Below are 27,937 nucleotides of genomic sequence, written 5' to 3'. Positions count from 1 at the left end.
AGTAGTTTGTGGCTTTCTAGGAATGGAATGTGTTCATTTCATCTAGATTAGTTTATAGTATCCCTTTATAAATTTTTGTTTCAATTAATAAATAAAACATTTATTGGTAATAATGTGCCCTCTTTCATTTTGGATGCGAGTCTTCTCATTTTTTTCTTGGTCTATCTAACTAAAAGTTTGTTGATTTTTTTTTTTTAATCTTTCAGAGAACTAGCCTTTGTTTTCAATTATTATTCTTGCTTTTAAATTTTCTATTTCATTAATTTCCACCTTAATTTTAAGATTTCCTTCGTTCTGCTTGCTTTAGGTTTAATATGATCTTTTCCAAAGTCTTAATGTGGAAGTTTAGGCGTTTTTACTTTATCTTTCTTCTTTCGTGATACGGGCATTCACAACTATAAATTTCCCTTTTAGCTTTAGATACATCCCATAACTTTATTGGCATTTATTAAAAAGTATTTTCTGGTTTCTCTTTTGATTTATTCATAATTCATCAGTTACTTAGGAATGTTTTGTTTAATTTCCACTTACTTGAGCTTCACAAATTTTATCCTGTTAATTTCTAATTGCGTCCTGTTGTGATTGGAGAGTATACTTGGTATTATTTCTGTCCTTTTTAAGTTTGTTCTCTTGCCTGATGGCTCTGGCTAGGACCTGCAGAACTATGTTGAATGAGAATGGTGAGAGTAGACATCCTTGTCTTGTTTCTGATTTCAGAGGAAAAGCTTTCCGTTTTTCACCACTGAATGTGTTATTAGCTAAGGGTTTGTCATATAAGGACTTTATTATGTTTAAGTACTTTCCTTCTATATCCATTTTATTGAGTATTTTAATCATAAATGGATATCGTAGCTCATCAAATGCTTTTTCTGTAACCATTGATAAGATCATATGGTTTTTATCCTTTGTTTTGTTAAAGTGCTGTATTACACTGATCGATTTATGTATGGTGAATCATCTTTGTGCGCCTGGAATGAATCCCGCTTAATTGTGATGCAGGCACATTCTAGTCCATTCTCCTTGGCTGCCAGGTTCCATCATTGTTGTGCAAACCATTCTCATTATATTAACAGTGACTGGACTATATAAATCATACTACTCAACAACAAACAAGCAGTCCAATTAAAAAATGGGCAGAGGACTTGAACAAGACATCTCCCAAGAAGATGTGCACATTGCCAACAGATACCGTATTTTGCTGTCTATAATGCGCACCTTTTTGCCCAAGTTTTTGAGAGAAAAATAAGGATACGCATTATACATCGGTAGTACCAGTACATAAAATGTCTCGTACCTTGTATCTTTTCTCGTGTTTTGTAATTCTTTGTTACATAGAATTTCTTGTATCAAAAGATGTTCAAAAATAAATGCTAAAATTCCTTTATAATACAAAAAATAAGTATCTAAATATAAATAAATAATTGACTTAAAAATTAAGATTTTTTTCCTGAAGGTTTGTACCAAAAACATGGGTGCACATTATACATAGCAAAGAACAGCATATGAAAAGATACTCAACTTCACTAGCTATTAAGGAAATGCAAATCAAAACTACAGTGAGATACCACCTCACACCTATTAGAATGGCTGTTATCAATAACACAGGTAATAACAAGTGTTGCAGAGACTTTGAAGAAAAAGGTACCTTCATTCACTGCTGGTTGGAATGTAAACTGAGTGGAAAACACTCTGGCAGTTTTCAAAAAAATTAAGAATAGAGTTACTATATGACCCAGCAATCCCTATTCTGGGTATTTACTCAAAAAACTAAAAAACATTTATTCTCACAGATACATGTACCCCTATGTTCATTGCAGCATTCACAGTGGCCAAGACATGGAGGCAACCAAAGTGTTCTTTGACAGAGGATTGGGTAAAGAAGATGTGGTACATGAATGCTATGGAATACTATGCAGCCATAAGAAAAGATTAAATACTGCCATTTGTAACAACACGGATAGACTGTGTGAATGTTATGCTAAACTAAAGTCAGAAAAAGCTAAGAATCCTATGATCTCACTCGTGTGGGATATAGAACTGAAACTCATAGACTCAGACAACAGTAATGATGGTTTCCATAGGGAAGGGGGTGAGGAGGTAGTAAAGGTAAAGGAGGCCAAATATATGGTGATGAGAGATGATTTGACTCTATCTGGTGGACACACAATGCAGAAGACAGATCATGCATCATAGAAATGTGCACTTGAAATCTATATGACCTTATCAACCAATGTCACCCTAAAAATTTTAATTTTTAAAAAGGGGGAAAAAAAAGTTTATTGAAGTTTGTTATATGACCTAGCAGATGGTCTTTCCTGGCACATATTTCATATGCATTTTAGAGGAATGTAGTCCTGGCTAGGTAGTTCAGTGGGTTAGAACATCGTCATCCTGTCATGCCAAGGTTCAGGTTTGATCCTCGGTCAGGGCACATACAAGAATCAACCGGTGAATGCATAAATAAATGGAACAACAAATCAATGTTTATCTCTCTATGCCCCTCCCTCCCTTCCTCACTTTCTCTAAAAGAAAGAACGAAGAAAAGTTAAAGAGAAGTATGTATATTTTGCAGTATTGGGTAGAATGTTCTATATAGATGTCTATTAGGTCTATTTGGTTTACAGTGAATCAAGACTTCAATTTCCTTCTGTCTTGTCGTTCTATCTGTTATTAAAAATGGGAGTATGGAAATCTTCAACTTTTATTTGCGATCTCTCCCTTCACTGTCAGTTTCTGCTTCATGTGTTTTGATTCTCTATTATCAGGTAGATAGATATTTATTTATAATTCTTAATGTTTTCCTCATGAAGAACTCATTGTGACATACCCCTTTACCATAGATTTCTTATTTTAGAATGTGTTTTTTTCTATTCATAATATCCTCAAGCTTTCTCATGGTTGCTGTTTGCACAATGGTTTTCCATCCCTTTATTTTCAGTGTGTATCTTTGATTCTAAAGTATGTCTCTTGTAGACAGCTTATAGTTGGATCATGATTTTTAAAACCAATCTGACAGCCTCTACCTTTTGGTTGAGTTTTTTAATCCATTCGCATTTAATGTTATTATGGATATTAGTTAGAATTACATTTGCTGTTTTGTTTTCTATACATCTACTTCTGGCAGCATGGTGAATTAGATATCCTGAAAAGTACCCTTGAAGAAAATATCTAGAATGCTGGATAAAAATATCAAAGCTCTTTTTAAACACATCACAGAGTTGACATGACCATAAAGCATCTTCAGATCCCAAAAGCAGAGTGAAAGCAGGAACCTGAAATGTAATTAAGCCTAGAGCAGACTGTCACTGTAAGGGCTTCAGCTGAGTTCTGTAGATCTGGGCTTTATATTTGATGCCTTCATGAAGTTGGAGACAAAATATAAAATTTAAGGCACACCAATACTGAAAAATGTTAAGGGATGCTCCTGCTTAAAGCTGGGCCTCCAGAAGGCTCAAGTCAAAGTATAATAATAAAAGAAACACATGCATGCAAAAGAAGAAATCAAGGAAACATACCTGTCTCAACCTTGATAATGAGTGTGGGAAGGTAAGAGAGCCACAAATTTATCCTGAGAGTTTGTAACCACAAACCAGCTCTCACATATGTTCATAGTCATGAATTTTGACTAGTACGTTTTGTTGGTACAGTAATGCATGTGCATTCAGTAAAACTTCCAGCCCAGAATTATATTTAAAATGGCCTAGCTTACATACCTGGCTGAAGTAAATGCATATCTCTCTAAAGAAACCCAGACCTCTAAATATTCCCCCAAATGCTAAGCTCATAGTTAAGGCACCATGAGTGAAAAAAACATGTTTAAAAAGGCAGAAATGAGACCAACAGAAACAAATTTCCAGGGCTCCTTGGAAAAGGGGCTGATTCTAGGATTCGAGCAGGAAATATGGAAGATGCACCTGGAATATCTTATAATGCTGGAAACTAAACAAAAAGCTCACTATGATGGGTAATACTATGTTAAAGGGCCACAGAAGCTGCCAGTCAAAGATCTCCCAGGAGCCAAAATGGCTTCAAATCAAGCAGTGTACTGGGTTGGCCAAAAAGTTAATTTTTTTCCACAAAAAGATACATTTTTCATTTTTTACGAGTAACTTGTTTGATACGGATATTTTGAGTATGTCAGCTATCATGTAGTATAATGTTGATCTTAATTAATGTCTCAATTTGATCAGTATCAGCTTCAACTGGTCTGCCCAACTGCAGAGCATCATCCAGCAAGATCTCCAGCACAAAATTTTGCCAACCACTTTTGACATGTTCGATCAGTCACAGCACCTTCTCCATAAACTAACTACACAAGTCTTTTTTGTGTTTCCATTGCGTTTTTACCTTTCTTGAAATAATACAGCATAATATGCCAAAAATGTTGCATATTTTCTCCATCAGTATTAAAATGACTGCACAAAAATTTATGAATATTGGTTTGTTTTTTTTTAATGCACACTGATAAGATAGCTGTCAGAGTCTAACAGAACTGTTTCAAATGAAGTTAAAAACAATTCAGTGTTACTAGAGTCATCTTATGGGGAAAAAACCAAACGAGCTTTTAAGTGGCAACCCAATAGTACCATTTATAACCAAAGTATAAATACTCATGAGTCCATACTAGTATAAGTAAATCACTAAATACATAAATGAATAAATAGACAATTCATCTTTGCAGAATTTTAAATATGTAGATACTCTGCCCTTAGGAAGGTGGATTATAGCTCTCTACTGTTTAATAACGGGTTGCGCATAGTAACAGCCTTCCAACTAGTAGAGGAAGGCATAAAAGAATATAGTAAAGAACTGTGACCCTGATAAACATCATCTCAGAAAGGTAGACATGGACAACACCAATAGTGATAAATCATGCTGATATTATGTACCCTTAATATATAATGAGAATGCACTTTAAAGTTTTCCTTTTCAAAATCTGTAACCCCAGTCTAATAAGAAAAACATCAGGCAAGCCCCAATGAACAGCATTCCACAAAATGCATGAACAGTACTTCCCAAACCTGTCAGGGCCATGGAAATCAAGGAGAGGATCTGTCAGAGAAGGAGACATGACAACCTAATGGGATCCTAGAACTGAAAAAGGATATTAGGTATAAACTAAGGAAATCTGATACAGTATGGACTTTGGTTAATAATTAACTCTAAGTTTTTTTACGTGTAATATATTATTATAAGGTGTTAATTGGGGAAACAGTATGATGCATAGGGAAACTACCCTGTCTTCATAATTTTCTGTAAATTTATACTATTCTAAAAAGTTTTTTTAAAATTCATGTATTCATACATATATTAAAACAGATTGATAAATTATGTAGATTGATCACATAAGAAAAGGTGAAACTTTATAGTGCCAACTAAATGTAGACAAGTAGAGTTAGGAAATTTACATATTATAACCATCATAGTAACAATAGATTTAAGCAAGAATTTTCAGTGGATGATAAAGCCATTGAGTGAAAATTTATTACAGAACAGGATATTTATGTAGCCCCCAAGTATCTTCCCACATTACTCATTACAAAGTGGAGGAAAATTAACCTTTACAGTGGAGATCTGTAGACATCATTTTAACCAAGTAATCAAAGTTAACATTACCAATAGGGGGCAAATTGAAATTAAGTAGTTTCAGATTTGATGCACTTAGGAGGACACATTACTCATACAGAATTTTTGTCATAAATTGAGCCTAACCACATTGAAATTCAGACAACCTCAAAATGGAAGGACATTCTACAAATAATTTTCTGTTCCCTTCAAAATATGTTAGTGTCATGAAGGACAAAAGCTGAGGAACTATTTATAGAATAAAGGAGACTAAAGAGACAGGGCAGCTAAATGCAGCCATGATCCTAGATCGGACTCTAGTCTGGGGAGAAAAATTGTAAAGGACAATTTTGAAAAAATTTCTGAAATTTGACCATAGATCACACACTAATATCAACATTAAATATACTTGATAACTATACCATGATATGTAAGAATATTTTATATAAATATTTTATTATACTATTACAGTTGTCCCATTCTTTTCCCTTCATTTTATTCCTCTATGCCTTTCACCACCTCCCCCCACCACCATTCTCCCTGCCCCATAGTTCATGTCCATGTGTCATACATACAAATTCTTTGGCTTCTCCATTTCTTACACTATTCTTAACCTCCCCCTGTCTATTTTGTACCTACCATTTATGTTTCTTATTCCCTGTACTTTTCCCCTCCCCTCTGATAAGCCTCCATGTAATCTCCATTTCTGTGATTCTGTCCCTATTCTAATTGTTCGCTTAATTTGTTTTTGTTGTTATAAGGTTCTGTTGTTGATAGTTGTGAGTTTGTTGACATTTTACTACTCATAGATTTAAATCTTCTTTGTCTTAGATAAGTCCCTTTAACATTTCCTATTATAAGGGCTTGGTGATGATGAACTCCTTTAACTTTACCTTACCTGGGAAGCACTTTATCTGACCTTCCATTATAATTGATAGTTTTTCTGGATAAAGTAATCTTGGGTGTAGGTCCTTGCCTTTCATGACTTTGAATACTTCTTTCCAGCCACTTCTTGCCTGCAAGGTTTGTTTTGGGGAATCAGCTGATAGTCTTATGGGCACTCCTTTGTAGGTAACTATCTCTTTTTCTCTTGCTGCTTTTAAGATTCTCTCCTTATCTTTTATCTTGGGTAATGTAATTATGATGTGCCTTGGTGTGTGCTTCCTTGGGTCCAGCATCTTTGGGACTCTCTGAGCTTCCTGGATCTCCTGGAAGTCTACTTCCTTGGCCAATTTGGGGAAGTTCTGCTTCATTATTTTTTCAGATAAGTTTGTAATTTCTTGCTCTTCCTCTTCTCCTTCTGGCACCCCTATGATTCAGATGTTGGAACGTTTAAAGTTGTCCCAGAGGTTCCTAAGCCTCTCCTCATTTTTTTGAGTTCTTGTTTCTTCATTCTGTTTTGGTTGAATGTTTATCTCTTCCTTCTGCTCCCAGTTGTTGATCTGAGTCCCAGTTTCCTTCCCTTTACTATTGGTTCCCTGTACTCTTTTTCTTTATTTCACTTTGTATAGCCTTCATTTTTTCCTCCACTTTGCACCCATACTCAACCATTTCTGTGAGCATGCTGTTTACCAGTGTTTTGAACCATGCATCTGATAGATTGGCTCTCTGTCACTTAGTTCTGTTTTTGGAGCTTTGACCTATTCTTTCATTTGGGCCATATTTCTTCGTCTCGGCAAGCCTGTCATGTTGGAAGGGGCAGAGCCTTAGGTATTCACCAGGGCAAGCAAACCAGGTCTCTGTTGTGACGCCGTCTTTGGGGGAGAGGTCCAAGAGGGAACAATGTCAGTTACTCCGCTTTTGGTTGGCTTTCGGTCACTTCCCCTGCTACCCACATGCAAATTGGGCCCTTCTGGTGCTGATTCCTAGGTGAGTGGTTTTGTGTACGTTCTAGGACCCCATGGGTCTCTCCAGTGAACTCTCCAGTGAGGCTGGGAGTTTCTCCTGCTGCCACATCCCCCACAGGTTTTTACAGCCAGAGGCTTTGAGGCTTTCTTTTCATGCACTGGAACCCTGGATTGTGCAGTCTTGTCTTACTCCCCAGCTGTTGCTTCTAGTTTACCCACAACCAAATGTGGGACTGCTCAGTCTGCCAGCTGCTGCCTTGCCTGCCTGATCCTCCAGCCGCCACCTTGCTGCATGTCTTCTCCGCGCTGGCTGCCCATCTCCTCCCCTCCTACCAGTCTGGATGAATGTTTCTTCTTTAACTCCTTGTTTGTTGACTTCCATACAGTTCGATTTTTCTGGCAGGTCTGGGTTGTTTTGTTTTTTTGTTTTTAATCTGTTGTTGTCTTTCTTTGGATTGTGCAAAGAGGGAAACTGTTTCTACCTATACTTCCATCTTGGCCAGAAGTCCTGGTTTCTCTTTTTATTTGGATGCCTTTTATTTTTATTTTTCTTGCCTAATTGCTCTGGCAAGACTTCCAGTACTATGTTGAATAAACGTGTCCTTATCTTGTTCCTGACCTTACCAAAAAAGTTTTAATTTTTTACCATTGAGTATAATGTTACCACAGAGAGTGGTATTGTCATATATGGCCTTTGTTAGTAGAGATACATTTCCTTTAGACCTACTTTGTTGAGAATTTTATTGTGAATAGTTGTTCAATTCTATCAAATGCTTTCTCTGCATCTGTTGAGATGATCGTATGGTTTTCTTCATTTTGCTAATGTAGTATGTCACAATAATTGATTTACAAACATTGAACCATCCTTGCATCCCTGAAATAAATTCCACTTGATTATGACCCTTTTAATAAGTTGTTGAAATTGGTTTGCATCTCTGTTCATCAGGGATATTGGCTAGTAATTTTTTGTAATGCGGTTTTCTGAGTATCAGGGTATTGCTGGCCTTGTAAAATGAGTTTGGAAGTATTCCCTTATTTCCTGTTTTTTGGAAGAGTTTGGTAAGGTTATATATTAATTCTTCTTTAAATATTTGGTTGAATTCACCAGAAAAGTCATCTGGTCCTTGGCTTTTGCTCATCGGGAAGTTTGATTATCTTTTTATACTTAGGACATAAAAGCAGATTTCATGTGTCTTACTATATTCTAAGGAAATTGCTTTAAGGATTCCCAGAATATTTAATGAAAACCCTAGTTGCCAGTAATCTATAGTGCAGGTGAAAAGAATCCCATAGTTACAAGTGTTACTTTGTTGCATGCATATGTCTTTGTTTCTACCCATAACTTGGAACTCCAAAAATATATATATGGACCCTATCTCACTATTTACAGTTAGAGTTGTTTATTGTATGATGTTGTTATGTCCAAGAATGCCTATTTTAACATAGAATAATAACTGTCAAAAAGTTAATTTGGAGGATGGTAAATTTTGTTAGGTATATATTACCACAAAAAACAAAATTAGGGGGGAATGTAAGGATGGTTGACAGAAGGGAATTTCAAGAGGCTCTCAAACATGTAAACAGTTTTTCTTTTTTTAATCCCACACCTTTAATTACTGATGATGAAAATGAATTCTCAGATTTCTTAGCTAAAAGAGGTAGAAATACCTATCACTCAGTTTTATCAACACAATTGAATAAAAGGGAGAGGAAAAAGATACAGAGCACATATCATTATATCCCCCACACATAGCAAATAGTTAATACAAAGCAACTGCTGTTATAACGTGCCTTTCTTGAAGTCACACAGCCAGTCTGTGGCAGAGTCCCACCCAGAATCCAGGTCTTCTGACCCTGAGTCTCTTAAACGCTTACCATGCCATTCTGATCACTAGGCATAAATTCCTCGTTCAGTCAGCAAGTTTTCTGAAACTTTATATAAACTGCTCTTTCCTTTTTTCTGTAAGTGTGAATACTATTTCTAAAGGGAATGAAAATTTTTTGAAAGTCCTTTAAAATTTTTCTTTTCTCCTTTCCAGAGTCCAGATGTCATTCAGAATTTGAAAATACTACCCATTCTGTGTTCAGGTCAGCCAAGTTTTACTTTCATCATCCAGTGCACCTACCAAGTGATCAAGATTTTTGCCATGAGTCCTTAGGGAGAAGTGTTTTCATGAGGCATTCTTGGAAAGATTTCTTTCAGCATCATCCAGAGAAACAACATACTTGTCTACCTCCCCCTTATCAAAATGAGGAAAAGGCAAAGACAGATTATACCAGAATAGAGAGTGTCAGCATCAATGTAAATTTGGAAAACAAAGAAGTGATACATCCTACTAAAAGTCAGGCTAGAGATTATGCAAAGTGTGACAAACAGATTAATGACCAAAAAAAGGATCTAAAAGTCAACCCAGAGCCCACAACTCAGCACATTACAAGTTTAAATGAACTCTGGAACAAGTATCAGGAGCGGCAGAAGCAGCAGAAACTTCCAGGGTTCGGTGACAGGAAAGAAGTATCCTTGGTGGAACGACTTGATCGTTTGGCTAAACTTCTTCAGAATCCCATCACACATTCTCTGCGGCCCTTAGAAAGTACACAGGATGAAAGCAGAGGGCAACGAGACGCTAAGGAATGGAGAGGTAGACAGCAACAACAAAAAAACAAGCTTCAGAAAAAGAAGCGATATAAAAGCTTAGAGAAATGCCATAAAAACATAGGAGATCTTAAAAAAAGCAAGGTGCTCTCTACTCATCAAGCTGGAAGTTCCAATCGGATTAAAATTGAACAGGTTAAATTTGATAAATATATTCTGAGAAAACAGCCAGATTTTCATTATATAAATAGTACTTCTTCAGATTCTAGACCCTCAGAGGACAGTGAGCTGCTCACAGATACTGCCACCAACATCCTTTCTACCACTGCCTCTCCTGTGGAATCCGACATATTGACCCAAACAGATAAAGAAGTAACTTTGCATGAGAGGAGCAGCTCTATTTCCACCATTGACACTGCCCGATTGATCCAGGCTTTCGGCCATGAAAGAGTTTGTTTGTCACCCAGGCGAATTAAATTATACAGCAGCACCACTGACCATCAGAGGAGATACATTGAGAAGCGGAGCAAGAACAAAAAGAAAGCATTGAGTACAAGCTATCCCCAAATGACTTCTGAACACACCAGAAGGAAACGCATCCAGGTACATGGCTACAAATTGCATCTGGCAATGTGACTTCCTTTTTCATGGACTTTGTAGTTAAGCTTTGCACACAGGTGGAAAAAAAAAAAAAGCCATGCCCTTTCCTCACTATATTTCTTACCAACTGGAAAAGAGTGAGAAAGTGTAGTACAGTGCTATTGTGAGTTGTCTTTCTTTTCATCAACATTTATTTACAAATTACCCTTTGGGTGAAGGGCTTTGCTGCTAACTGCTTCAGAATCAGCAAAGTACATCCCTGGCAAGGGGAGGCTTTGCGTTTAGAAAGACCTCCATTCTGAACAATACTGGTGGAGGGTTTTGGGGGGACAGTTGTTAATTCATTCTTCCCTGTCTTTCCAGAAATTTTGAGTTGCTTTTAAACACACATACACAAACACATATAATACAATATGGTTTTTTAAACATAAATGAAGATTTTGAATGAAAGAAAATTATGGAAGCCAGAGTGGAGTGAGCTACAACATGATTTTTAAAAATAAATAAAGAATTGTAAGTAATGGGAAGACAAATTGATGCTGGAGGAGAGAGAAAATATACCTTGTAGATATGTTTGTGAGCCACTAATTTTGCTTTCTTTTCCGCCAGTTCCTAGAATTTTGTGACCAATCACATTAATCTATAATATAAAAACAAATTAAAATTTCAAAAGCATTACATATTTCTGGTACTAAAACCTAAGAGAGATTTACCTATCTATCCTCATATAGGAAGCACCACAGTGTAACAGAGTCCTCAGCAGCATCCTTATGGTAAGGTTCAGTAACAATGCCTATGAAGCTCATGTGACCTTATGAGGGAGTTCAGTAAAGACATATCTCAAAGGGTCAACAAATTACTTTAACCCAAGAATAAAAGGGTATCTAAAGAACTGCTTTACAAAGAGTGATCTTTGCAAAAAGGTTCTTTGGAGTATAGAAAGAAAACTTATTTTTTTCTCAAATTTAAAATTTATATTTTATATGTTTATAATATATGAGTACAATAGTAATATAAATACAGAGTGGGGTAAAGGTAGGTTTATAGTTGTGAGTAATGCAAAACAGTTTATTCTTGTATTTTTATGTGAACAACTGTAAACCTACTTTTGCCCCACCATGTAAATATCTACTTTGGTAATTGATGCTCAAAAATATTTTATCAGTAGGACCCATGATCAAATAGCTTAGAGACCGCTAGTCTGAAAGAAAGAAGGAACAAGACATTCAGACAATTTACCATAAATATTATATCTCATAATTGAGGTTGGGAGGTATTCGGTGACAGTGATTGCATATATAAATAATACAATAAAAAAGTTTTGTTTAAATAAAAAAAGAGTTAGGAATAGTACTGATTAAGGCTTTTTGTTCCATGGAGATAGGGGGAAAGGATCCAGGTAGAGGCATTTTTGTGTGTGTAATAAAATACATGCACATAACAAAGTTTATCATTTTAACCATTTTAAAGTGTACAATTTAGTGGCATTGAGTACATTCACAGTGTTTTACAACCATCACCACTATCTAGCTCAATAACTTCTTCATCACCCCAGTGGAAACCTCATACCCATTAAGCAGTCTCTAGTCCCTCTTCCCAATAGCCCCTAACCGCCTCTTACCTCATTTTCTTGTTGCTATGAGCTTGCCTGTTCTGGTTACTTCATATAAATGAAATCATATCACATATGACCTTTATGTCAGGCTTATTTCACTTTAGCTTAATGTTTTGGAGGCTCATCCATGTCTTAGTACTTAGCAGTACTTCATAGCATGTTTTCAATATATACTATAATTTTTTATCCATTCATGGACATTGGGGTTGTCTCTGCCATTTGGCTATTGTGACTAGAGCTGATGTGAGGTGGGCAAGTTTTTATTTGAACACCATAAACAGTTCTGAGAATATACCAAGGAGTGGAAATACTGTCTTATGGTAATCCTCTGTTTAACTTATTGAGGAACTGCCAGACTTTTCTACAGTGACTACACTATTTTACATTCCATCCTGAGGGTTCCAGTGTCTCCATATTCACCCACCCTTTTTACTTACCTTGTAGGGGTCATCCTACTGTGAGTGAAATGGTATCTCATGCTCATTGTCATTTTGATACACCTTTTCCCTTATAGTGAAATCAAGCACCTTTTCATGTGCTTGTTAGCCTTTTGTATATCTTCTTTGGAGAACTGTCTGTTCAGGTCTTTACCTATTTTTAATTGTTCTTTGTTTGTTTGTTTGTTTGTTTGTTTTGGAATTGTAAGACTTCTTCATGTAGTCTGGAATGTAGGCCTTTATCAGATGCATAGTTTGCAAATATTTGCTCCACTCTGTAGGTTGTCTTTTTACTTACTCTTCCTGTCCTTTGATGCACAACAGTTTACTCTTGATGAAGAGTCTGGTGTACCTATTTTTTGTTGCTTGTGCTTTTCATGTCATCTAAGAAACCATTGACAAATCCAAAGTCATGAAGATTTGTCCCTATATTTTGTTTTAAAATGTTTGAACTTTTAGCTCTTTCATTTGTATCTTTGATATATGCTAATTTTTATATATAGTATGAAATAAGGGTCAAAACTTCATTCTTTTCCACATAGATATTTAGTTCTCCCAAAATGAGATATTGTAGAGTACTCTTTCTCCCTTGAGTGCTCTTGGCTCCATTGTCTAAACTTAATTGACCATAAACTTGAGAGTTTTATTTATAGGCTTGCAATTCTGTTACTTTTACCTACATTCCTACTTGCATGTCATTACTGCAATTTTTTTTTTTTTTTGCAGTAATTCATACAGTAAATTCTTTGGCTTCTCCATTTCTTACACTATTCTTAACCTCCCCCTGTCTATTTTGTACCTACCATTTATGTTTCTTATTCCCTGTACTTTTCCCCTCCCCTCTGATAAGCCTCCGTGTAATCTCCGTTTCTGTGATTCTGTCCCTATTCTAATTGTTCGCTTAATTTGTTTTTGTTTTTATAAGGTTCTGTTGTTGATAGTTGTGAGTTTGTTGACATTTTACTATTCATAGTTTTAAATCTTCTTTGTCTTAGGTAAGTCCCTTTAACATTTCCTATTATAAGGGCTTGGTGATGATGAACTCCTTTAACTTTACCTTACCTGGGAAGCACTTTATCTGACCTTCCATTATAATTGATAGTTTTTCTGGATAAAGTAATCTTGGATGTAGGTCCTTGCCTTTCATAACTTGGAAAACTTCTTGCCAGCCCCTTGTTGCCTGAAAAATCAGCCGATAGCCTTATGGGCACTCCTTTGTAGGTAACTGTCTCTTTTTCTCTTGCTGCTTTTAAGATTCTCTCCTTATCTTTCATCTTGGGTAATGTAATTATGATGTGCCTTGGTGTGTGCTTCCTTGGGTCCAGCGTCTTTGGGACTCTGAGCTTCCTGGATCTCCTGGAAGTCTACTTCCTTGGCCAATTTGGGGAAGTTCTGCTTCATTATTTTTTCAAATAAGTTTGGAATTTCTTGCTCTTCCTCTTCTCCTTCTGGCACCCCTATGCTTTGGATGTTGGAACGTTTAAAGTTGTTCCAGAGGTTCCTAAGCCTCTCATTTTTTTTGAGTTCTTGTTTCTTCATTCTGTTTTGATTGAATGTTTATCTCTTCCTTCTGCTCCCAGTTGTTGATCTGAGTCCCAGTTTCCTTCCCTTTACTGTTGGTTCCCTGTATACTTTATTTCACATTGCAAAGCCTTCACTTCTTCTGTTTTGCACCCGTACTCAATCATGTCTGTGAGCATTCTGACTACCAATTTGAACTCTGCATCTGATAAATTGGCTATCTTCTCGTCACTAAGTTCTTTTTCTGGAGTTTTGATATATGTTTTCGTCTGAGCCATATCGTTTTTCTCGGTGCACCTATTACATTGTAAGAGGTGGAGCCTTAAGTATTCATCAGGGCAGGGCAACTCAGGTAGCTGCATTGTGGCGCTGTTTCAGGGTGGGGAGGTGTCAGAAAGGGAACGATGCCATTAGCTCAGCTCTCGCCCCGCTTTCAGTCACTTCCCCTGCTACCGACATGCAAATTGACCCTTCTGGTGCTGATTCCCGGGTAGGGGAGTTTGTGTACATTCTAGGGCCCTGTGGATCTCTCCAGTGAACTCTCCTGTAAGGATGGGAGTTTTTCCTGCCACCACAACCCCCACAGATTTTTAAAGCCAGAGGTTTTGAGGCTTTCTTTTCTCCACACTGGAACCCTGGGTTGCGTGGTCTGTCTTGTTCCCCAGTTGTTCCTCCCAATTTATCTGCACAATAATGTGGAACCACCTGGTCTACCAACCACCGCCCTGCCGTATATCCTATCCACACAGGCTGCCTGTTTCTGCCCCTCCTACCTATCTGAATGAATGTTTCTTCTTTAACTCCTTGGTTGTCAGACTTACATACAGTTCAATTTCCTGGCAGGTCAGGTTAATTTTCATTTTTAAGTTTGTTATTGTGCTCCTGTAGGTTGTGCAAGGAGGCAACATGTACCTACCTACGTCTCCATTTTGGCCAAAAGTCTCAACACTGTTTTGGCTGTTCAATCCCTTGTATCTCCATGTTACTATGAGGATCAGCTTCTCCATTTCTCCTGTAAAGGTCATTGGGATTTTGATATTAATCGTATTAAGTGTATTTGCTCTGGGATTTATTGCCATCTTAACAATATTAAGTCTTCCAGTCTTTGAACACTGGATGTATTTTTCTTATACTCTGTAAGATAAGGCTTTAACTTTACTCTTTCGTTATGGGTATCTAGTTGTCCCAGCACCAGTTGTTGAAAAAAAGACAGTCTTTCCCCTATTGAATGGTCTTTGCATAAAAATTATTTGACCGTATATGTAATATAAGGGTTTATTCCCAGTCTATATGTCTGTTGTTATGCCGGTACCACACTGTTATGCTTTATTTGTATTTTTTGAAATACTTGAAGTCATGAAGTGTAAGACCTCCAACCTTTTTCTTTTTAATTTTTTTTAGGATTTTATTTATTTATTTTTGAGAGACGGGAAGGGAGAGAGAAAGAGGAAGAGAAACATCAGAGTGTAGTTGCCTCTCATGCACTCTCTACTGGGAGCCTAGCCCGCAACCCAGGCATGTGTCCTGACTGGGAATCGAACCAGCGACCCTTTGCTTTGCAGTCCAGTGTTCAGTCCACTGAGCAACACCAGCCAGGGCTCCACCCTTGTTATTTTTCATGACAGTTGTGGCTATTTCGAGGTCCATTAGGATTCCACGCTGTTTAGTATTTTTTCTTTTTGATGCTATTTGCTATTTGTTATTTTGATGCTATTTTAACTGTGACTGTTTTATTCAATTTTGTATTGTTCATTGTTAGCATATAGACATGCCACTGGTTTTTGCTTGTTGGTCTTGTGTTGTGCAACTTTACTAAATTTATTCTAACAATTTTCTTGCAGAATTTTAAGGATTTTCTACAAATAAGGTCATTTAATCTGACCTGATTGAGTCAATCAATCAGAGTGAATAGAGATGGTCTTACTTTCTCTTTTTTAATTTGTGTGCCCTTTATTTTTCTTGCCTAAATTAGTCCAGCTAGAACTTCCAGTAAAGTGTCAAACAGAAGTGACAAAAGCGGGCACCATTGTTTTGTTTATGATCTAAGGAGGAAAGCATTCAGTCTTTTGCCACGGAGAATTATTTTAGCTGTGTATTTTCATTTATTACCTTTATAATGCTGAAGAAATTCTTTTTTCCCTGTTTTACTGAATGTTTTTACCATGAAAACATTTTGGCTTTTGTCAAACACCAGCATCTATTGAGATGATCATCCAGTTTTTTATTATTCTAAATAGTAATATGAATGTTGATGATCATGTGTTGAACCATCCTTGCAGTCCAGGGATAAGTCCTTGGTCGTGGTAAGTTATCCTTTTCATATGCTGCTGGATTTGATTTGCTAGAATTTTGAGAGGACTTCTGCATCTCTGTTTATAAAGGATATTGTTCTATGGTTCCTATGGTATCTTTGTCCGCCTTTGGTGTCAGGGTGATACTGGCATTATCGAATGAGTTAAAATGTTTTCCCTCATCTTCTATTTTTTGGATGAGTTTGAGAAGAACTGTGTGAATGGTTGATGTTAATTCTTTTTGCTTGGTGGAATTCACTAGTGAAGCCATCTGGTCATGGGTTTTTCTTTCAGGGAAATTTTATTACTGATTGAGTCTCTTTATTTTAATGAATCTATTCAGGTTTTCTATTTCTTCTTGAGTCAGTATTTATAGTTTGCATGTTTCTAAGAATTTGCCCATCTCTGTTGTTTTTCTGGCCTATATTTTGTTTATCTCTATTTTAATCTTAATTAAAGTTTGCTTTGGGTTTAGTTTGCTCTTTTTCTAGTTACTTAGAGTTTATTTATATTGTTGGTTTGAAATTACTAATCTTTTTTAATATAGGTGTTTACTGCTATAAATTTTCCTCTGAGCACTGCTTTTGCAGATACAAATCTCCTTTTAAACTCTACCCACTTCATTCTGTAAATTTTGATATGTTTTGTTTTTATTTTCATTCATTCCAAAGTATTTTCTAATTTTTCTTGTAATTCCATCTTTGACCACTAATAGTTTAAGGTTGTCTAATTACAACATATTTGTTTATTTTCCAAATTTCTCCTATGTTGTTTATTTCTAGTTTCATTACATTGTGGTCAAAGAATATACATTGTATTATTTCATTCCTTTTAAATTTATTGTAACTGTTTTATGGCCTAGCTATCTTCTCTCCAGGAGAATTTCCATGTGCACTTGAGAAGATTGTGTATTCTGCTGTTGTTGGTTGGAGTGTTCTGTATATATGTCTGTTAGGTTCATATGGTTTGTAGTGTAGTTCAGTTCCTTTATTTTATTTTTTAACTGGTCTTTTGTCTAGTTTTCCTGTCATATTGGAAGTGGTATATTGGGGTCTCTGGCTATTACTGTGAAACTATTTCTCCATTCATTTCTGTCTGTTTTTGCTTCATATATTTTGAAGCTATGTTGTCAGGCATGTGTATGTTCATAACTATAACTTCTTCATAGGTTGACCCTTTAATCAATTAATAATTCCCTTTATCTCTTTAACAAATTTTAGTTTAAATGATCTTTTGTTTGAATATGGTATAGCCACTGCAGCTCTCTTTTTATTACTGTTTACATGGAATATCTTTTTCATCCTTTTACTTTCAAACACCGTGTCTCTGGATCTAAAGTGAGTCTTTTTTAGATAACATATAGGTGTATTGTGGTTTTTTTTTTAAATCCATTCTGCCATTGCTGCCTCTTAATTGGAGAGTTTAATCTGTTTACATTTAAAGTAACTATGTACTGATAGAAAAGGACTTTTTTCCATTTTCCTATTTGTTTGTCTTACATCCTTTTTTCTTTTTCAGTTCTTCCATTACTGTCTTCTTTTGTACTTAATTGATTTTTGTAATGTACAGTTTTGATTCCCTTCTCGTTTTCTTTCCTTTATACTTCTTAGTTATTTTCTTAGTGGTTACCTGTGGATTACAATAAACACCTTCAGCATATACCAAAATTTGCCATGTATAATGAAAACTTTTTTGCCCAAATTTTTTAGGGGATAGTAAGGGTACGCATTATACATGGGGTAGTACTGTTTCCATATGTATGTAAATATTTTTAATTCTTTCATTTATGCTTATGTGTTAAAAGTATAACTCTAGAAAGCAATAACGATATCCATATGCAAAATAATAACCTGGAATACAATAATCAGTGTTTTTCCTAAATATCAAAATTAATTGAATCAAAAAATTAAAACAAAAGATTTTTTTTTTCCTGAAAGTTTGGGCCAGAAACTTGGGTGTGCGTTATACACAGGAGTTCATTATACATAGCAAAATACAGTTAGCCTAATATGAAATGATTCCAACTTAATTTCAATAGTATAGAAAAACTCTGCTTCTGTATAAGTCTACACCCTCACCCTTTATATTTTTATAGTCACAGATTATATCTTTATACTTTTTGATATTCTCTCTTTGGTAAGACATCATTCTCCTTGTTTCTTTGTTCATGGATTTCTTTAGCTCTTTAAGCATATTTACGATAGTTGGTTTCAAGTCTTTGCATAGTAAGTCAAATGTCTGTTTCCTGAGGGACAGTTTTTTTTGGTTTTTTTTCCCTGTGAATGTCCCATACATTGTTTCTTTGGCTGCCTCATTTTTTTTCTTGAGAACTAAACATTTGGGATATCATAATGTAATAAATGTGGAAATCAGATTTTCCTCCCTCCTTTGGCTTTGTTGCTACTGCTTGTTACGGGTTAAAGACCTTGGTATGGTTAGGGGCTTTTCTAAACCATTTTTTCTACAGACTGTGATGTTTGTTGGTCTCTAATGTCTCTGTTCAGATTTCCTGAAATGCCTGGGTTAAGGGGTGGACAGGCAAAGGAAAGAAAGAAGAAAAGGAAGAGAAAGGAAAAAAAGTTCCCCAGGTCTTTGTAGATCGTCTGTATATTAGAGACTCTCGTGGTTATCTAGGCCATTTACAACTTTACCTCAGGCAGTTTATCCCTTGCATTGAGCTTAAACATCAGCTGGTAGTGAAACCTTAAGGTCCTATACATGCACCCTGCCCTGTGCCTGCACTTTCTAGTGTCCCCATGGTACATGGGAGATTTTCAAAATCCTATTTCTCCAAAATTCTCACCGCTTTTCTCCTACACTTTCAATGTGCCTATTGTTTGTCCCCAACTGGTATATATGTATGTATGTATTTAATTTCCTCCCTTCCTTCCTTTCTTCCTTCATGCAGTAACACCTTTTTAAATTGGCTTTCAGTTTTTCAAGGAAATCTAAACTTCTAAAATGCCCTAAGAGAATTCCAAGTTTAAAGGAACCTATGCAGGCCCCTTGTGTCAGTCCCTTGGAGAACACTCAGGCAGGTTGAAAGAAACAATTCTTTGGGAACAAGATACTCCGTGCTTCCTTTGGAAGCAAATACCCACACTGAGAATACAGGTGACTGTCTTCTACCTTGCCAGGGAACGGGGACTCTTCTACTTTGCTTAGTTGGCCTTGCTCCTGCTTAAGTTTCTGTTTATTTGCCAGGAACCTTTGGCTGTATTTCAGAGTTCTGATAAGGTTGATTTTGACATTTTTTTGTTTTGGCAGTTTTTGTCAGGTTTTTGGTCCTAGAAGAGGGACAAGTCCCTGGAGCTCTCCCTGTCGTTCCAGTTTTCCTGACATCCCTTACAGGTAGTTTTGTGCCCTTCCCACTGCAGCTGCTGTCCCACTTCCCCAGGTCTGCATAATGGACACTTTTCCTAAAACTCTCCATTCTTTTTCCTGGTGGAGTTTCCAGAGAAATAGCCAACAAAGGGATGCAGACTCCCGCAGTTTCTGTAGCACCCAGGGGCTTCAAATGCTCATGAGTGCACACTAGTTCTCCAGCACTTAATCTAGTCTCCAGCCTTCTTAATTGTGTCCAGTTGTATGTCCTCCGGGGAATCTGGTACTCATGTCTCAAATTCGCCGATTCACTGTGAGGGGTTTTTATGCAGGCAACATCGATCTTTTCTTACATTTTGGGCAAGGGTGGACGTCTGACCTTGACTTTCTGATGGCATCGAGAAAAAGTATGCAATTAAAGCTGTTAGGTTTTTATTGTTATTATCGATAGTAGTTACAAGGATGGGAGCACCACTTTATTCAGCTCTTTAGACTTTTAAGTGGAAAACAGGTGTATATGTCTAGTAGATTTTGACCTGTGGTATTTTTATTAGTAGTACTTTTTAGATGTTTTTTAATTGTAGCTTTGAATTTCCTGTTTGACCCAAGAGAATTTAGGGGAAATTTTTTTTAATTCCATTAGCGTGGATTTATTGTCACTGCATATTAATTTATAATTTCACTCTATGGTGATTAGAGATTGTGCTCAGTCTGTTTCTGTTGTAGGATATGTAGAGATTTCCTTTGTGGCTTAATGTATGAAGAAGTACTCCAAGGCTGTTATAAAAGAGGCAGAGTCTCGATACAGAATATGACCTTCTAACTGTGATTATATGTAGTAAATCATCTTTGTTAATTATATTTATTATATTCTTCCCAAATATTAGTTTCCTTGATCTCTTAAGAACTTTAAAGAGCGTATTTGAAAGTTGACTTATCTTTGTGGTAATTGAAGGTTAATGTATATGTTTATGTCTGGCACATAAACAGAGATGATAGTTTTTTATTCACTGTGAATTACACCATAAATCATGCAAAGTAAGTTTCATTTTCTATTTTTAACATGTTTTGTCTTTGGTTCTGCTTCATCCAATGTGATTTTTAAATATCCATTTGCACAGTTGATTTTTGCTCATCCTTTTATCGTCAGCTTTCCTAAGTCACTTTACTCAAGTATAAGTAATATCTGGTTGAATTAAAGTCCCCCCCCGCCGCAATGTGAGGGGTTTTTTTGAGGCGAATTTATTTCATTTTAAGTTCAAAGTTGTAACAAATACATTTGGTGTAAATTTTATCTTTTTTTCCTGCTCTGAACTGGGAAAATGACCTTTTTATGGTGGTTAAAAAAACACAATGCCTAAAATTTATCATCTTAACCATTTTAAAGTGTACAATTTAATAATGTTAAGTATATTCACAGTGTTGTGAAACAAATCTCCAGAACTTTTTTATCTTGCAACACTGAAACTCTGTACCAATTAAACAACTCCCCATTTCTCTCTGTCTTGAACCCCTGGTAACCAACGTTCTATTTATTTCTATGAATTTGAATACCTTAGATAATGTCATACAAGTGGAATCATACAATATTTGTTTTTTAGGAACTGACTTATTTCCCTTAGCATAGTGCCCTCAAGGTTCGTTCATGTTGTACAACACCATGTAACCAAGTTTTTTTTCCTTTTTAAGGCTAAATAATACTCCATTGTATGTATATACTGTATTTTGTTTATTCACTCAACTGTCAATGGACATTTGGATTGCTTTCACCTAGTGGCTAGTGGATCTAGCACTGCTGTGAACGTGGCTATGCAAATACCTTTTTGATACCTTGCCTTCACTTTATTTGTATATATATTGAGAAGTAGAAAGAGCAGATCATATCCTAATTCTGTTTTGAATTTTTTGAGGAACTGCCATACTTTTCCACAGTGGCTGAACCATTTTACAACCCACCAGCAGTGTCCAACAGTGCACAAGAGTTCCAATTTCTTCATATCCTTACTAACACTTGTTGTTTTCTAAGGAGTTTTTCTAGCCACCCTAATAAGTGTGAAGTAATATTCCATTGTGATTTTGATTCATATTTCCCTGTTTATTACTGATGTTGAGCATTTTTTCATATGCTTGTTGGCCATTTATTTATCATCTTTGGAGAAATGTCTATTCAAATTCTTTTCCCATTCTTGAACTAGGGTTTTTTTTGCTTGTTTGTTTTTAAGATTTTATTTATTCTTAGAGGGGAAGGAAGGGAGAAAAGGAGAAGAGAAACATCGATATGCAGGAGGTACATTGATCGGTTGCCTCTCACATGCTCCCAACTGGGGACCTGACTTGCAACCCAGGCATGTACCTGGCTGTGAATCAACTGGCAGCCTTTTGAGTGCAGGCTGGCACTCAGTCCACTGAGCCACACCAGCCAGAACAGGTTATTTATTTTTTGGTCACTGAGTTGTAGGAGTTTTTTATATATTCTGGATCTTAACCCTGTGTCATATATATGATTTGGAATTGTTTTCCTCCAGTCAGTGGGTTGCCTCTTCACTATATTATGTCGATCGTGGCCTTTGGTGCACAGATAGTTTTAATGTTTTTTTAATTTTTAAATTTTTAAAATTGATACTGATGTAGTCCTAATTGTCTGCTTTTGCTTTTGTTGCCATACTTTGGTTTCATATCCAAGAAATCATTACCAAGTTCCATGCCACGAAACTTTCTCTTGTGTTTTTCTAAGAGTTTTATGGTTTTAGGTTTTATGGTTAGGTCTTTACTCCATTTCAAGTTGATTTTTATATATGATGTAAGGCTCCAACTTTATACTTTTGCATGTGGACATCCAGTGTCCCCAGCACCATTTGTTGAAGAGACTACCCTTCCCTTATTGAGCGGTCTTGCATCTTGTCAAGGGTCAAAAATCCTTTGACCATATATTATCTTAACATATGCAGAAGGGTTTATTTCTGGGTTCTCCATCTAGTCCATTGATCTATTTGTCTTAATGCCAGAACCACACTGTTATATTACTATCCCACTGTAATACGTTTTTCTTTAATTCTTTTATTTATTTTAGAGAGGAAGTGGGGGTAGAGAGAAACATCGATTTTTTTTGTTCCACTTATTTATGTATTTATTGTTTGATTCTTGTTTGTGCCCTGACCCCGCAAACAAGATCGAACCCACAACCTAGGCATATTGGGACAATGCTCTAACCAACTGAGCTACCCACCCAGAGCCTACTGTCATATGTTTTGAAATCAGGAAGTGTGAGTCCAACTTTGTTCTTCCTTTCAAAATTGTTTTAGTTCTTTGGGATTTCTTAGCATTTTTTAAATTATTCCTTACTGTTTCCAATCTTTTTTGTTCATTGCTATATGATTTCCTTCCTTCCTTCCTTCCTGTCTAAACTTTTTATCAATGTAGTTGAACTTTACAATAATATCATAAAATATATAAACAGAGCCTTCAGAAAGAGGGAAAAAATCAGATTTAAATAACCAGATTGAAGCATGCAAACAATCCAAGGGTAAGTACATTAAACAATATTATGCTAATGGTATCTAGTTTACCCACTTTATATTCTGTCAAAAATACTGTTAAACATCAATTTGAAATTTGGTGAATGGGCTTGATTCCTGCTTTATGTATAAGATATGATATACCCTTTGCATGTATATGGTTAACTTTGCTGGTAGTGTACTTTTACAGTGCATTTACAGTTTGGTATTGGTATATATTTACTACCCATAGTACAGTAAGTAATGGTTAGAAATGCATTCTCCTAATTTTCTCAATGACTTAGAATGTACTAATGAATTAACAGCATGGGTCAACTAATGGAATAAAATTCCTTACTATTCATATTTCCTTTTCTCATGAAAAGCTTCAAATATAACTAATTTTCAAAATAGAGTTTTCAAGGCAAACTTTTCAGCATAATTTACAGAAGTAGATTTAAATAGAAGACTCAGTAACTAAGCTAATACTCAAAAATACAATTAACTAGGAATAATCTCTTTTCTACCTTGATATTAAAATATGGTGGCCTTAGCAGAGGCTGAATTGCCATTAGGAGTCCTATCAGCACAGGAGACAACCTACACAAAGAGGTGGAAGATGTCTCTTTATTTACAAATGTTAACATGTTGAGATTTAAATTAAAGGAGTTGAGAGTGGCTCATATTAATGCTTGTTGTTTTTTTTTTTTTTAAGATTTTATTTATTTCTTTTTAGACAGAGGGGAAGAAAGGGAGAAAGAAAGGGAGAGAAACATCAATGTGCGGTTTCCTCTCACACGCACCCCCCCATTGGGGACCTGGCCTGCAACCCAGGCATGTACCCTGACCGGGAATCGAACTAGCAACCCTTTAGTTCACAGGCCGGCGCTCAACCCACTGAGCCACACCAGCCAGGGCTGTTTGTTTAAAATTATAACTCTGAGTGGATTAGAACTACTCCAGAGATTTCAAAAGTAATTTTGCAGAGCTAGTGTGGCCATTACCAGGATGATCACACTGAATTTTAGGAAAAGAGTTGAAGTGGCTCCTACAAAGTACTACTACTCTTTTAACAAGTTTGTGAGTCCACTCTGGAGATATAGAGGGATCCAATGCATTCCATGATCTACTCACATGTGTTGGACTATATATGATTTTCTTTAAGTTGACTTGTTTTTTCTGTTAACTTAGTATCCCTGTACTCTAATGGGTTGGCCAAAAAGTCTGGGTTTTTCCCCATAAAATAAAAGACCACTTATTTTGCTTTCACCAATAACTTTAGTGATTAGGATATTTTGAGTATGTTGGCCATTTTCTGCTATTGGCTTCTAATGGGTAGAAGCTGGAGGTGCTGCTAAACATCTTCCAATACATTAGGCAGCCTCATAGCAAAGAATTATTGAGCCAAAATGTCAGTAGTACCAAGAAACTTCACAAACCATTCTTGACACGTTGTTGATCAAGTCACAGCACCATCATACACTGCACAAATCTTTTTTTGCCTTTCAGTTTCATTTTTACCTTGATATAATAAAGCATGATATGCCAAAAATGTTGTGTATTTCTGTTCATCTTCAGTATTAAAATGGCTGCACAAAAATACACCAATTTTGATGTGTTTTTTTTTTTTTATGCATGCTGCTATGACAGCTTTCGCAATACAGTCTAACAAAATTATTTTGAATGAAGTTAAAGATAACTAAGCACTACTAGAGCCATTGTACGGAGACATTAAACAAACTTTTTGGCCAACTAATGTCCTTACACCACTCTTCTCTATCATCCTCACATATGAAACAGTGTCTTTTAACTCTGTATAGTATCACATGAAGAATTAAGAAACTAGTTGCACACTAGTCCTACTTCTTCCCAACCCTACCCACACACATACTTCCCTTAACCTACCAATATTCATTATAGTTTGTGAATTTTGTCTTGGTTTGTTATGGTAGTATTACGATTGCATTGACTAGCTTTATTTTACTTAGATATTATAAGCAAAATCCCAACTTTATATTAGTTGATGTTTTTAAATATAGGGGCCATATGTACCGTGAGTCTTTTCATATAACTCTTCATGAGTTTGTTAATTTAAATAATTCTCTCATTTAGCTAGCTAGATACATCAGAGTAAGTATCTCTTCAGTTCTTAAAATTTTGAGTCTATCTATTATCTTTATGTAAGAACAATAACTTGGTTGGGTATAAAACTTTTGGATAATAATCCTTAACTCAAAACTGTCAATTTTGCTCCCCTTTTCTCAGCACGGACATTTAATGTTTCTTTGTCAAAGGCAATTGTGATTCTTTTTCCCCCTATGGGGGCCTGTTTCTTTTTATTTTATTCCCAAGTCCTTGTCTGTTTTTTAAAACTTTAGTTATTTCCCAAGATATGTCTCAGTGTTGATCAATCTCTATTGATCTTTTTATTCTTGGAATAAAATTCACATGTGACACAGTTCACTCCTTTAAATATATAATTTGATAGGTTTTAGTATATTCAGAGAGTGTAAAATGTAGGCAGGCCTCTTGTGTCAGTCCTTCACAAATCGCCACTAATTCCAGAACATTTTTGTCACATGAAAAAAAACTCTGCCCATTATTTCATAGCCTCCTCCCTCCTCACCCCTACTTTCCTACAATCATTCTTCTACTTTCTGTCTCTATGGATTTACCTACTTGGGACTTTTATATTTTAGAGAGAGAGCTGAAAGGGGGTGGAGAAAGAAACATCAGCTGGTTTCCTCTCATACGTGCCTCAGTGGGAGACTTGAGCCCACAATCTAGGCATGTGCCCTGACTGGGAATTGAACCCACAACCTTTCGATTCACAGGACAGTGCTCCAACCAACTGAACAACGCCGGCCAGGATAGGACATACCTTATAAGTGAATCATGTGATATGTGGCTTTTTGTGTCTGGTTTATTTTGCTTAGCATAATATTTTCAAGGTTCTTCCACTTAATAACATGTATCAGTATTCATTGCTTTTCATGGCTGAGTAAGATTCCATATACATAAACATTTCTTTAATTCACATGTTTATAGACATTTGAATTGTTTCTCCTTTTGGGTTTGACCATTATAAAAAATGTTGCTATAACATTAATGTATACCTTTTTTGTGTGGACATATTTACTGTTTTCATATGTACATACCTAGGAATAGAATATCTGGATCATATGGTAACCCTCTGTTTAACCTTTTGAGTAACTGCCAAAATGTTTTCCAGAGTGGTTGCACCATTTTACACTCCCACTATGATTATATTACAATTTCTCCATATCCTTGTCAACAGAGCTATTGTCCATCTTTTGATTATTAGCCATCCAAATGGATGAAACGGTATCTCACTGTGGTTTTAATCTGCATTTTTCTAATGACTAATGATTTTGAGCATCTTTTCATATGCCTATTGGCTGTTTGTATATCTTATTTAGAGAAATGTCTATTCGGATCCTTTGCCCACTTAAAAATTAGGTGGTTATATTACTATTGAGTTATGTTTTTTTAAATATTCTGAATACAAGTCCCTTATTAGGAATATGATTTGCAAGTATGTTCTTCCACCTTGACTAGTGTAGCTCAGTTGGTTGGGCATCATCCCACAAAGTGAAAGATCACCTCTTTAATTCCTAGTGAGAACAGATGCCTGAGTTGTGGGCCAGGTTCCCAATTGGGGGCATACAATGGGCAACCAACAGATATTTCCATTGCACATTGCTGTTTCCTGTCTTTCTCACTTTCTTCACCCCTCTCAGAATAAATAAAAATTTCTTAAAAACTTTAAAAAATATGTTCTTCCATTCTATGGGTTGCCTTTCACTTTCTTGATGATACCATTTGTGGTACAAAATTTTCATTTTTGCCAAAGTATAGTTTGTTTATATTTCCTTTTGTCATTTGTGTTTTTCATGCCATTAAACTGTTGGCTAATCAAAGGCTATAAAATATTTTTTTTCTTCTAAGAGTTTTATAATTTTAGCTATTGTGGTACTGTGATCATTTCTTAACAGTGGTATATTAAAAGTGACAATAATGAATGTATTTGTCACTTTTCTTGATTTTAGGAAGAAAGCTTTTAGGTCATTAAATATGTTAACTGAGTTTTTTGTTTTTTTTTTTCAGATACATTTGTCTCTGCCTACCCCCCACCACTTTCCCTTGCTCCCTCCCTCCTTCCCTCAACTCTTCCCCTTTGGTTTTGTCCATAAGTCCTTGCTATATGTTCCTTGACTTTCCCCTTCCCTTCCTTTTCCCCCACCCCAACTCCCTCCTTCCCTCTTGTCTCTGTTGGTTTCTTTTCCTTTCAGTGTTGCTGGTCTTATTTTCCGTGCATCTTTGTATTGTTGGTTAGGTTCCACTTATAGGTGAGATCATATGGTATTTGTCTTTTGCCCCCGGCTTATTTCGGTTAGTATGATGCTTTCGAGTTCCATCCACACTGTCACGAAGTTTAGTAGTACATTTTTTCTTTCTGCTGCGTAGTATTCCATTGTGTAAATGTACCATAATTTTTTGATCAATCGTCTACTGATGGGCATTTAGGCTGCTTCCAACACTTGGCTATTGTCTATTGTGCTGCTATGACCATTGGGGTGCATAGGTTCTTTTGAATTGGTGTTTTGGGATTCTTAGGGTATAGTC

At 36.0% G+C, this 27,937-nt stretch overlaps 1 protein-coding gene across 1 annotated transcript in view; it reads left to right on the top strand.

Annotated features, from left to right (window-relative positions):
- Positions 1–27,937, top strand: part of ALMS1 (ALMS1 centrosome and basal body associated protein) — a 215,885-nt gene that overhangs the window by 149,520 nt on the left and 38,428 nt on the right. The window contains exon 16 of the mRNA XM_054593521.1: positions 9,452–10,611. Within this exon, the coding sequence (XP_054449496.1) occupies positions 9,452–10,611 (1,160 nt within the window). The remainder of the gene's footprint in view (positions 1–9,451; positions 10,612–27,937) is intronic.

Source organism: Pteronotus mesoamericanus, unplaced genomic scaffold (genome assembly GCF_021234165.1).
Source record: "Pteronotus mesoamericanus isolate MK-2021 breed Mesoamerican mustached bat unplaced genomic scaffold, CSHL_Meso_final scaffold_45, whole genome shotgun sequence".
NCBI lineage: Eukaryota > Metazoa > Chordata > Mammalia > Chiroptera > Mormoopidae > Pteronotus > Pteronotus mesoamericanus.
Note: the sequence above shows the minus strand (reverse complement) of the source record. Positions and strands in the feature narration are given on the sequence as shown.